Raw genomic sequence first — 12,438 nt, 5'->3', positions numbered from 1 at the left:
ATAGTAAGACAGTCCTGGAACCATCACATTCCCAAGCATTGAGATAGTGGGGGTTAAGACTCATGGTGTCCATCTGATAGCGGAGAAATGTGTGTGAGCTTGCGATTAAGCGTTGTTTGAGCGGAAACTGTGTAGATTAGAACAACGCACAATGGACCACTCCAAGCAATGGTGTTAATATGATCATATGTGGTTCAAAGGTCCTCGAAGGTTTTCAAAATGCTCAGTCCGATACTCAAGGTCAAGTTTCGCCCAGAGTTTGCCGAGTTTCCCTATTAGCAAACGCCCAGCCTAAAGCCGTTCCCTTAGCGAATCAGCATCGACGGAAGAGAAAGAACCGCTGTAGAATGCGGTGCCTACTTCATGACAGCATTTCTGACGAATAGGACAAGGCCATGGCAGTGGGGATAGAGGGGACGTAACCCGAGGTGCTCCGATGTTACAAAAAAAAAAAAGTAGTCTGGATTTGACCTGGATGTATAAAATAAACTTGGGTCGGCTCCATCACCGTAGCACGTCCTTAAAGGCCCAGCGGATTCCCTTCGTTTCTCTCAAGGGTGCCCGCTCTTCCACGCATTCGGATCAATACGCATTCGACCTCGATTCAGTTCCCGAGAACGAGGCACCTGCTTGTATCACTCCTGAGTTCGTCGACGTCGACATGTCCAACAACGCCAACGCCTCTTCTAACGACAAGAGCAATATGGGCTCTTTACCACCACCTGTATCACACAAAGCCTCCAGTTCGTCGATGCGAAAAGATGGACTGCCAGGGGATCATCACGATGTACAATCTTCAATAACAATGAGCAACCTCAAGCAGTATCTGCTTCAGGACGTTGACGGCGACAAATCAGCAGCCCCACTGTCTGCATATTGTTTCATGACTGGTTTTGTGTAAGGACCTTTCTTTCTTTAATCGGTACCTATATTAACTCCTTATCCACCTAGAAATTCTGTCATCTTCTCAGCTGTCTTTGTGTGGTGTGCATTCCAAACTGGTAACACTGTACAGGTACTTGCTTCTCATAACATTTCTCGACGAGATGGATCCTAAGTCTCCTTATTGTCTGTCTTTATCTACTCTTAGTTGTCCCTGGCTATCGCCCGTCTTTTCTCAGGACCACCTGGTCAGCGTGACCTATCATTCCATCTCGCTGATCAACAAGCGCTATGCTCCTTGATCACTTTCATTCTCGGCGCCACTATCGCCCGCATAGGTGACAAGATTGGCTGCAAAACTCGTGCCTGGCTTGTATTGGGCACATTCATCCAATGCATTTGCACCATGGCTGCAGCTATCGCGATATGGAAGAGCGGTCAGGGTAGTGTCGCAGATGTGAGGGATAACCCAGCATGGTCGAATGCTTTGTCTTTTGTATGTATTGGCTTCATGAGCGCTAGCATGGGTCTGCAAGGCATCATGGGCAAGCGCTTAAACACACAGTTTACCACAACTGGTACGTTATCTTATCCCCTTCTGTCTCAAATGGAACGCTAATAGCACCTTCGTTTTTCTCGCTCTCTAGTTGTACTAACGACTACGTGGTGCGAGCTTATGGTTGAACCAAGCTTATTCCATATACGTCGTCTCGTGAAATCGAGAGACCACAAAGCTGTTGCAATCGTCTTCCTTTTCCTTGGAGGATTTATAGGTCGTGCGCTCCTCGACCAGATCGGCTCTGCTGGTACCCTTGCTATCGGTACAGGAATCCGATTCATCATCTCCATATGGTGGTTCTTTATCCCTTCCAAAGTTAAGAAATAAATGTTATTCCTATGATATGAACGGTATGGTTAGACGTCTTTGAGATTGATCGTGAGAGATGGGGAAGGCGGAGTTAGGGGTAGAAACACTGGGAAACAAGAAACGTTGCATTTTTCATCTGGATACATATTTACACTACTGACCCCCGAAAACATCAGTAATCACACCCAATGCCACATAGAATTTTTGTTCACTGTCAATGTTGATAACTAGATCTTAGAAGGTCGTTTAGACAACCCAATGCAATGGATATCCATGCAAACTGGAAACGAGACCAATATTTTTCGTGCACCGCCAGCCAAAGCAGAATGTTGCTGAGAGCAAAAACCACCAAAATGGTAGTACTACACAGGAGGTCCAGTGGTGGGAAAGTATTCTTGACGGGACCTCTGATGGATGGTCTAGGAGTGGATGGCTAGGTACTGCCATTGACTGCAGTGGACCAGAATACTCTCCTGAAGGTGTATGAAGTTGGACGGTATACACTTAAGCCCGATCAAATTCTCCAGACGACGAATGTTGCTGTCCATACGGATTATCAGATTTCTGATCCGACATCATGGGTGAGATAAAAAGATAAGATAGGGTTTTTCCTGAGGAGGCTCTTACCAATGGGTTCCGAGTCGGTACTTACAGTATCTATGCATATATGCCCGACCAGCGAAGAAAGCGTAATAGCACAGCCACTGCCGCGGCTGCTGCCTTCAAAACCACTTTTGAATGCGTCGACGTCTCAAACTCACATTTTGTTTTATTTTTGCTACGCTTCCACCTCTACAGCTTGATTCATATCGAGTTTTGAGGAATTATGTAGGAGTTTAATTGACTTAAAACATTAGACCAAGCCATCACAAAAAACTAACGTTAGACTCTAACAAAACTGCCGTCGCTTCGGCATAATGAAATAATACGACATGTGTAATTCTCACGTTGGTTTATCGATTATGAATTTAACTGTAACACATTCAATGCCCTTAGTCGCATTCAGAACTGAGGCACTGGCCTGCATAATCCCCATTTTGAATGTATCAGTCAGACTGGGAGCTTAGCATTACTCGGAAGTTACGCACATGGCAACTTCGCACTGCAATAGCGGTGGGAATCAAATCAAAGCTCGCCTGTGCACCAGAATGGTTAGCAACATGGATGATCTTCAGCTTCGACCGAAGGGTTTTCTCTAGACCTAACCTTGCGGTATGTGTGTTATATTAGTTCTGTGGTGAACTTCAGTGGTTTATGATATTTTAGCAAATGTAGTGGCTGAGGCTCCGGGATAAGTAGGGTAGGGACTCATGTCGTTTTTGGCCATTATGGTTTTGCCTTTCGTGAAGCTCAGACACTTGCTAGTGAACGCCTCGCTAATTTTACTTTTCCTGGCTACTCTGAACGAACCATGCTGTGTTCCCCGAAGTCCCCTCGTCAGCGGTTTGATACTGATGGCATCATTGATCACAGAAAGCCTACCTTGATTTGGGCAGGGCGAAACATTAAATAGAGAGCTACGCTACAGGGAAGCTGTTGTGTTATCTGTCAAAGTTCGCAATGTTTCTTCCGGAGGAGCTCGAAGCGCCCGTTTTGATTATTGATACGAATCTAGGGCCAACATGGGGTTTTGTTTTAGTAATGAGCTTCATCAGTGTGGCCCTTTGGGGCATCACTTGCGCCCAAGTGTAAGCCATCTATGTTTTACGAATTCCAAGCCCCTTGTTCATTTACCTCGCTAGGTACTTCTACTATTCTAAGTAAGCCACGCGAAGGATCGGAAATTATTACGATGGCTTGACATGTCTCCTAGCTATCCAAAAGACGCTGCGTATGTGCGATTTACGGTAAGATTAAAGAGGCCAGTAGTTCATACATGGGTCAGGCGAGTTACTGAATGATTAATTGAAATAGGTCATATGGCTATGGTGAGTTCTTAGAGCATCATCCTCGTTTTCCACTCAGCCTTTACTAGGATATTTGATACTACTCGTGAAGTTCTGGTGATTATAGCAGGTGAGCCCTTTTGCTAAATCATACGTAGTGATTAACGGGCTTTGCAGTATATGATGCACTGATAAATGGATTTGGGAATTAAAATATTTCGCAAAAGTTGGCTCGTAAGTGTTATTTATAGAAGATGTTGAAGCATGTTTAACCTAGTAACAGGGCAAATATTGTGCGCATGCATCACTACTCATCTAGATACTGGCTTATCTCTATTCAATCTTTAGTGGCAGTCTTTGTTTACCGTGAGTTTCAGTGATGCACTATGATCTAATGTATTATATAATGGCTTTGGCAGGCAATTATCAACACGATATCGCAATGTTTTCTCTTTTATAGGATCTGGAGATGTTAGTGATTATGGTCCTTTTGCTATAGTCGTTGACTCATATTCTATTAGTGGGTGGGAGTAACCCTTTTATTCTGATAATTCTAGTAAGTCCTTGTTTCCTTTGGTATGGGATCATCTAAGGCAGTCTCCCAGTTTCCTTTCATCCTGTTCGGACTAGGCGAGCTAAGTTTTTCTTGATGGCATGATGTTGAGCACTCACTTGACATTTCGTACGCAATGTTAGCTGGAACTTGTGGTAAATAACTATTCAAAATACCTTCTCCAAATAGCTGTAGCTGATTCTTCTTCAAAGCCTATGTAGCACTACTGTAAGTGGTATCCACTTGCATGTGGAAGTTTCAAAACTCATGCAGCTTTACAGCCTACCGAACCCTACAGTACAGAACTTGGAGGCGCCACTTATGCAGGTGTGTAAACCATTCGCAGCTGTGATGGCCATAGGGCTTGAATATGAATCAGTGCTACAAAAGCACTAGTGGATATCATAATCTCATGTTCTCTCATCTTGTACCTTCGAGTCAAACGCGTAGAAAATGCGTCAGGACGGTAAGTAAAATAAACAATTATTTCGGGTTCAGCATATTAAATAGATTTTCTTGTATCAGGAATAAGCGTATGGTTCGACATTTAATTCTCCTTTCACTTATCACGGGATCGTGGTGTGCATTCAACTCACTGGCAGTCGTAATGGCGGTACGTTTATCTTATTCTATCATTTGTTGAGTCCCAGGACGAGATCCGATCACATTTATAGTTCGCCATATGGCCAACGAATCTTGTCTACTTTGGGATCATTATTATCACCAGCCCAGTATACTGTAATACCGTCCTCGCACACCTCAATGCAAGCAACCATTTTAGGGCACTGGTCTCTGCTGACCCAACCGACTGCCCTGAGGACCTAGAGGATCTCAATTTTACATAGATGACACATACATTTTGGCATCTTGGTGTTTTGTGGAACCATCTATGATGACGGAAATGTGCATCATCATTTCTAGGAAAACTGTGAACTTTGTCGAAGGCCTTAGGCCAAGGAGTCCCAGTTTTGATGCAGCATGTCCAGCTCCGTCGAGTTAGCTTACTATGTTGGTATCAGGTATCGCCAGCTGAGTAGATTTAAGCCCCGAGTATGCTTACAATATATCTGCTTGCATCAGAACGCGCTTAGGGCTATATCAACAGATATGTCAATGCTTCTGAAATTTCCCCTCTGCTGAGGTTGTTACAAAGTTCATTGCTTCTTTTACGACTGCTAAAATACACAAGTACAATAATCCATTCTTGCTTATCTTTCACTCTTTACAGCTGATTGATCCTGCGTTCTTCGTGGACGACAGATAGTACCTGTTGCCCGATCCAGGTTTGGCCAGGTTCGACTTTGGTAAATCCTCTCACGTATCCTGGCTCGACGCAGACATATTTATCCCTGTCGAATGGGGTATCAGGCAAAAGAAATAGAAGGAAGCTAATGGACTCACCATCCTCCATCTTCCATGTCTGCAATCTTTGACCCGGATTCTTTCCCTGGATTCCAGACTACAACATCTTTCAAATTCGTAGCTTTGATAGCTACGCCTCCTCCTGGCCAATTAACCTCATATTTTTGAGGTGCGTCCTCGTAAACGGAATCAGTGAAACGTCGTACATCTACACCGGCTCTCGTTTCTGTTTTGGCCGTAGTCCTAACTTCCTCGGTCGACTCGGTTTTATCGTAATAAGATACGTTTTGCAGAGGGAAGACAAGCACTTCGCTGGCTGGAGCACGGATGTAATTATGGAATAAAGTCTGGAATTCCAGGCTGTCGGGAGGATAGACAGTCGATGTCGAGGTGTTCTTCACATGTAGGTCGGTGCTAATCTGATGCTCTGCCAATGTTACGACGAAGGCTAGATGGAAAGATTTGTCGTATTTTGCTTTAATGCTGGCGGTTGGCTCGAGCGCTGCTCAAATATGAGTAATCTTACACGAAAGGATATAAGTAGAAGTTCGGATTTACTCAGTCGTACAGATACGCCAGCATCATTGTCCATAACGATGCTGTCGAATTTCCAGACTTCACTCCTCGCGAACCCATGTTGTCCGAGCCTGGAATGTTCGGGATGGACAGGAGCTCCGAAGCATGGGAATACGACAGGGATACCACCACGGACAGGCTTGGAACCGTCTAACGCAGCTTTGGAGGAGACAAAGAGATGCTCTACTGGCTGCGTGCTGTTTCTTGTAGCAGATTTCCAAGATATGACAGTTGCACCATACAATAACAGCTCGGCACAGGATCCCTAATCATAAGATGAACAATGAAAGTGAACCACGAGCATGATGACATGTATGCTAATACCTTGGGGTGGTTTAGATATACCCTCCCATCCACTTGTTCTACGGGCATGATGTTGCTTTGAATTTAGAAGGACGATCGTCCGGTGCGCAGCAAGATGTGGTAGTAGCAGTAAACTCGGAGTGTACTTGTACTGGGTCAACCTTGTGCAAACTATGACATCTTCCGGGCCGACTCCTCCCGTGCTACAACCTGGGAGTACAATTCCACTGAAATTACTGGACGCCGATCAGAGGAAAATATTTGACTAGAAAATTGTCTACTGAACATCGGATTTCGTCCGAGACAAACAGCTTTTAAATCAGTTAGGCGCTGTACGGGAACGGAATATCACGATATTTTTTGAATTTTGACTTTGCGAAAGTGGCACTTGAGGCGGAGAGACAATGTATTGAGTGTCCGCATGCAGCAAGATAGATTGATAAACTCACGGTTATACAGCAACAATTGACGGAGACTATGGATGAAGATCAAGTCGATGACCGTGGCCCAGGCAGGCAGAGGGACTTGGGGATCAGTAGTGACGATGATAGTATGGGAGAGGGAGAGGAGGGCGTTGAAGAGAGTGAAGAAGTGTCAATTGCCCGTAGGCGCCATGCAGTAATTTTCTTATGTGCCCAACAGCTCTCTCTTGCACTCATCAGTCTTCAAACGGTTGCGCAATCAGCAGCACTGGTAGCTACCAACCAACTCGACAACTCTCTACCCCAACCATACCACACCTCTATTTTGACAGGCCATGGATGGGTCCTTAAATTACTGCAGGGCCATCCCGACCGCATTCATGCTGAACTTGGTGTCAGGCGCCATGTCTTCCTCAAGTTAATTGACCTACTCAGACACCATGATTACATCAACTCAAGGCATGTCAGCCTTGAGGAACAACTCGCCATCTTCCTATACACATCTGTCATAGGCTTATCTGTTCGCCATCTTGGTGAATGATTTCAATGATCAAACAATACAATTTCTAGGTACTTCAAGAAGATCCTGGCTGCATTTACCTCCCCAGAAATTTATGTTACCTATGTCCATCTACCTGCTGAGGACGACCTGCCGCTGCCTTACATTATGGAAAATCCCAAATATTGCCACTTCAAAAGGTGCCATTGGTGCCATTGATGGGACACACATTGCATGTGCCCCATCTGCCGCCGAACACCAGGCATTGCGAAACCGCAAAGGCGGGGTATCTCAAAACTGCCTTGCCTGTTGCACTTTTGACCTCAAATTTTCTTACATGCTCAGTGGGTGGGAAGGCTCTATTGCAGATGCCGCTCTATTCCATGATGCTCGTACGAGCAACCTTCGCATTCCGCAGGGTAAGTACTATCTAGCGGATGCAGGATTTCCTTCCTGCCCCCAGCTTTTAGTGCCATACAGAGGTGAACACTACCACCTTCAGGAATATGCTCGTGGCGATCACAGGTAAGATCTACCCTCCATTTTTCACATCCTATTCTAACATTTAGCATTTTTAGGCCACAGAATCCTCGTTAATATTTCAACCTTCAACATGCATCTGCCCGCAATGTCATTGAGCGGATCTTTGGGATCCTCAAGTGGCGTTTTCATATTCTCCTCCTCCCTCCTGAATATGACATGGCTGTTCAATCACACATACCCCCCGCCCTCTGCATGTTACATAATTTCATATGGGTCCATGACCTGTATGAAATCCAAAACTACGACACTCCCACTGAAGACCCCATCCCTCACCTTGAGACTGGGACTTTAGCCACAGGGCCTCCCACCGAAGCAACCCGGACACAAGCAAATGTGAGGAGAGATGAGACTGCTAAGTAATAAAACTAAGTGAAACTCAGCCGCTGCCCGAGAGGCTATAGAAATGACTGAGGTATTCCTATACTAAACCCCCTACTACTTATAGTCGGAGGTGCTACTCGCTACAGTATAATGACTCCTAGGAGTATAATTGTGCTCCTAGGAGAACAATGGTTACTCCATGGAGTGGTGGCTATGCTCCATGGAGAACAATGGCTGCTTTGGCAGAGACCGGGTTTATCCGGTTTTGTCACTCCCACTTGAGTGCAACCGTAGTCCCATAGCTTTAGAGAATTTCCAGTGTTTTTCGTGAGTGAGGGGTTTAGTGAGAATGTCTGCAACCATATCTCCTGTAGGAACATATCTGATTACTGCCTCTCCCTTTGATACTAAGTCATCTCGGATGAAATGAGATTTGCGTTGAATATGTTTTGTGCGAGCACGGAACTGCAGATCTTGTGTAAGAATGATAGCTGCTTGATTGTCACAGTGCAATGTTGTAGGTCCATTTTGAGCATGTCCAATTTCTTCAAAAAATGTCCGAAGCCATGCAAGGTGTTGTCCAGCATTGCTCAATCCAATGTGCTCTGACTCCGTGGAGGATAAAGCGACCATGCTTTGTCTTTTACTTGTCCAGGAGATTGCTCCTCGGATGGTGATAAAGACAAACCCTGATGTTGATCGAGACGTGTCTGGGTCTCCAGACCAATCTGCATCTGAATATCCATAGAAATCCATGTCCATGGAGACATCTGTGCCATCATATCGTAGTTCCATGTCCCTGGTTGCTTTCAGATATTGGAGGACACATTTTGCAGCTTCCCAGTGATAGCTCCTTGGAGCTGAGCTATGCCTGCTTAGTATTCCAACGACGTAGGCAATGTCTGGGCGGGTTCCGAGCATGGCATACATGAGGGAGCCTATAATTGAGAGGTATAACACTTGGCGCCCTTCAATATGCATCTCGTGTTGCACAATATCTTCCCCTGGAGCATTTGCGAGAAGTTTTAATCCATGGGCCATTGGTTTCCATACAGGTTTGCAGTTCTTCATTCCAGTACGCTCCAGGACTGTGTCAATGTATTGGTGTTGCAATAGGGATATTGTTTTGTTTGAACAATCACGTTGGATTTTTATTCCGAGGATGTATTCTGCTTCTCCAAGGTCCCGCATTTTGAATATGGATTCAAGTTTGGCTTTTGTGATATCCATGAATTTCTGGGATGAAGCTCCTAGGAGGACGTCATCTACATAGACAACAACAAAGCATATTTGTTTGTTGTCCCGGAATACATAGAGACATGTTTCTGCATTTAGTCTTGTGAAACCAAGCTCCTGGAGCTTGCGATCAAAAGTTTTGTTCCATGTACGACCAGCTTGTTTTAACCTGTAGATGAATTTCTGCAATCTCCAGCAGTATCCAGGTTGGATAGGAACACCCATTGGAGGAAGCATGTATAGTTCTTCTTCAAGTTCTCCATTAAGATGAGATAAGCTGTGGATACGTCCATTTGATCAAGTTCTAGGTTGTACTTTGCTGCCAGGGCTAGAATAATTCAGATTAACTCTAAGTTTGCAACCGGAGCAAAAACCTCCTGGTAATCAATGCCCTCCCTTTGAGTAAAACCTCGTGCAACAATCCGGAGTTTGTATCTCTCAATGTTTCCATTTTGATCAAACTTGATCCGGAACACAGGTTTTGATGTGATGGGTTTCACCCCCTTCGGAAGTGGAACAGTGTCATATACTGCATTATTATTGAGACTTAGGAGTTCCTCCTCCAAGGCAGACTTCCATAATTCTCCATCCGGATGTGATAAGGCTTCCTTTAGTGTCCTTGGAAGGTCTGTGTTAGATGGACCAGTACTTGCTATTCCAGCAAAGAATGTCTCCTCTGTATCAGATGTTTCTTCATGAACCTCAGGAGTGTTAGGTTTCTCCATGGAGTTGTCATGCTGCTCTTTTTGAGACTGTTTCTCATCTAGAGTCCTTTGATAATCTCGGTTTTTGTCTGCAGGACGGGTCTGGTGACTGCTTCTGCGTACTCCTAGGACTTCAGCAGGCATGACTGCTCTTTTAGGAACTTGTGCAGGTACTTCAGGGAGTAGACACATTTGTGTATTTGTTGCCCCACTCACTCCTGAAGGTGTTGAATCACTCCTCGGAGGCATTGGATGACTCCTTGGAGGTGTTGTATGCCTTCCGGAAGCTGATCCAATGGACAGGCTGTCTAGCTGTATTCGGACTTTTTCCACATCAGCTGGCTGTATGTTGAGGGGCTATCCTCCCACTGACTGTAACTCTACTTTGGCTTTCCGTTCTGAAGATGGCCAGTGTTCAGGTCTTGGTTGTAGAGACTGTTGTGGAGGGTGTCTTAGCTGATCAGGTGCTCCCACTGCTCTCAGAACGTCTCCACGGAGGTATTGCCCCACTGCTCTTGGAACATCTTCATGCTGATTTGGTTCCATTTGCAATTCATTTGGATCTCGGATCTGAGGGTCAGGATCATCCTCCTCCAATGTATTTTGGTTTGGATAGTGAGCATTCTCTGGAATGAGTCCCTCCCACTGATCTGTGCTAGTGTCTGTGTTCCAGGGAGCAGTGTCATCCTTTTGTACCTTTCCGGTGTCATGCACCAAAATTGATTGGTAGCATGGACAGGTGTCAATAACGAAGCGAATATTCGAAAAGACTCGCCTTTGCGCCACACAGGCACAGTGCCACGTGGAATAGTAATTAATATTGCCTGTTTCGAACTTGTGGCTGATCAGCACCACCTCTATTAGGCAATCCAGTCACGCTCACCTTTGCTTTTCCATCCGGTACTTTCCGTGTTTCGGCATTTCGGCAAATTTTCGTGTCGCCACTGGCTACACATTGCATTGCGCCCTCGCTTTTGTCGTTTCCCTTACTCCCCTTCCTTTGCCTAGCCCCACCATGGGCCCCTTCCTCTCATTTTTATTCTCACCTGATGGTCGTTTCTGGATCCCCATTCTAATCCACTTTTCCGTCACCTCCACCCTCCTCCTCCTCATCTTATTTGCACCCCCACCATTTCTGATGTCACCACTTCCTATCCGCTTCCGTCGCTGATCTGTTGACTACCACGTGCCACTGCTGATATCAGCAAAGCCCCGGCGGCTGGTCCAAATAGGGCAACAGGTCCATCTTTATGACGTCAATCTGCCATCATATACTATCAAAACATCGGTCGCTTGTCTTGCCTGGTTGGAGCGTGGGTGGGTAGTTTTTGAGCTGGAGAAGGTTCATCCCTTTGCCTCGCCCATGTTCATTGCTGTCCCATTCACTTGGGTACACTTATCTTTTGTCCATTGTCTTTGCTACAGCTACACCTACCACACGCTGCCTGGGACTCACTTGTTCCAAATTGGAACTACTCCTCTCCCTCCCTCGTTTGATCAGGTGGTCCAACACAACCAGTCCATTGGTAAGGCCATGGAACTGTCGGATTTGGACTAGGTGGTGGACCAGTGGCTCCAGTTTCTTTTTCTTCAGCAGAACATTCATTTACAGTGCGATTATTTTTGATTTTTGAATCATTTTTATGGACACATATTTTTTAGAATGCCTGACTGACAATAAAGGAACTGTGTTGATACTGATAGTGTTTTGCCTTGCCCTTTTTTTACTGCATCTTCCCATGATATCATGATTTTCTTGCTCTCTTTTTGCTATTGGACTTTACTTTATGGCTGTACAAACCTGTGACATCACTCACAGCATTCATTATTCTATCCCTTTCTTTCCCTTATTTTGATGATCTTATCCTGTAGCAACTACGCAGGATTTGTCAGCGTACATTCCTTCCTTCATGTTCTTTCTCATTCTTTTTGCGCAGCTATACTGTGCATAGCCTACCTTTCTTTTCACTATATAAACCCCTGTATTTTACCTTGTAAAAAAAGAAAAACAAGAACTCCAATCCAGACTTCTTCTCTACTCTCAAGTTCACTACTCTGCTACTTGTGATCCAGTGTGGTCACAACACTTCCCACTTCTACCACTGTTAACTGCTGTCATCGTCACTTCCAACTTTTGAAGTCATTGTCATCCCTTTCGATTAGAGTCCTTCTGAGCACTACAGTTTGTGCGTCAGGAGCCTGCTATCACTGGGAACCTCGTCACCTCGTCATCCTTGTTGTTCTCAAACCTACCTTGTGCTACAATTAGCAAGGTAGTGCTGT

At 45.1% G+C, this 12,438-nt stretch overlaps 5 protein-coding genes across 5 annotated transcripts; 4 read left to right on the top strand and 1 right to left on the bottom strand.

Annotated features, from left to right (window-relative positions):
* Nucleotides 1-472: 472 nt before the first annotated feature.
* Nucleotides 473-2,037, top strand: SERLADRAFT_456348 (uncharacterized protein; the record flags this gene model as incomplete). Its single annotated transcript, XM_007313207.1, has 4 exons — nt 473-897; nt 952-1,015; nt 1,091-1,460; nt 1,530-2,037. The coding sequence occupies 4 exons, from the start codon at nt 476-478 to the stop codon at nt 1,766-1,768; spliced, it is 1,095 nt and encodes a 364-aa protein (XP_007313269.1).
* Nucleotides 2,038-2,791: 754 nt separating this feature from the next.
* On the top strand, nt 2,792-2,980 carry SERLADRAFT_365090 (uncharacterized protein; the record flags this gene model as incomplete). The annotated part of the gene is made up of 1 exon (XM_007313206.1): nt 2,792-2,980. One exon carries the CDS (start codon nt 2,792-2,794, stop codon nt 2,978-2,980), a length of 189 nt encoding a protein of 62 aa, XP_007313268.1.
* Nucleotides 2,981-3,310: 330 nt separating this feature from the next.
* On the top strand, nt 3,311-5,034 carry SERLADRAFT_433037 (uncharacterized protein; the record flags this gene model as incomplete). Its single annotated transcript, XM_007313205.1, has 9 exons — nt 3,311-3,438; nt 3,493-3,510; nt 3,564-3,597; nt 3,665-3,678; nt 4,402-4,417; nt 4,471-4,516; nt 4,580-4,655; nt 4,715-4,802; nt 4,864-5,034. 9 exons carry the CDS (start codon nt 3,311-3,313, stop codon nt 5,032-5,034), a joined length of 591 nt encoding a protein of 196 aa, XP_007313267.1.
* A 248-nt stretch (nt 5,035-5,282) lies between these two features.
* SERLADRAFT_456343 (uncharacterized protein) lies at nt 5,283-6,730 on the bottom strand (the record flags this gene model as incomplete). The annotated part of the gene is made up of 4 exons (XM_007313204.1): nt 5,283-5,538; nt 5,591-6,053; nt 6,110-6,392; nt 6,452-6,730. The coding sequence occupies 4 exons, from the start codon at nt 6,497-6,499 to the stop codon at nt 5,412-5,414; spliced, it is 921 nt and encodes a 306-aa protein (XP_007313266.1).
* Nucleotides 6,731-6,907: 177 nt separating this feature from the next.
* On the top strand, nt 6,908-7,393 carry SERLADRAFT_433035 (uncharacterized protein; the record flags this gene model as incomplete). Its single annotated transcript, XM_007313203.1, has 1 exon — nt 6,908-7,393. One exon carries the CDS (start codon nt 6,908-6,910, stop codon nt 7,391-7,393), a length of 486 nt encoding a protein of 161 aa, XP_007313265.1.
* Between the last annotated feature and the right edge of the window lie 5,045 nt (nt 7,394-12,438).

The sequence above is a fragment of the Serpula lacrymans genome, assembly GCF_000218685.1.
Source record: "Serpula lacrymans var. lacrymans S7.9 unplaced genomic scaffold SERLAscaffold_2, whole genome shotgun sequence".
Classification (NCBI taxonomy): Eukaryota; Fungi; Basidiomycota; class Agaricomycetes; order Boletales; family Serpulaceae; genus Serpula; species Serpula lacrymans.
This window is presented reverse-complemented; position numbering and strand designations above follow the sequence as displayed.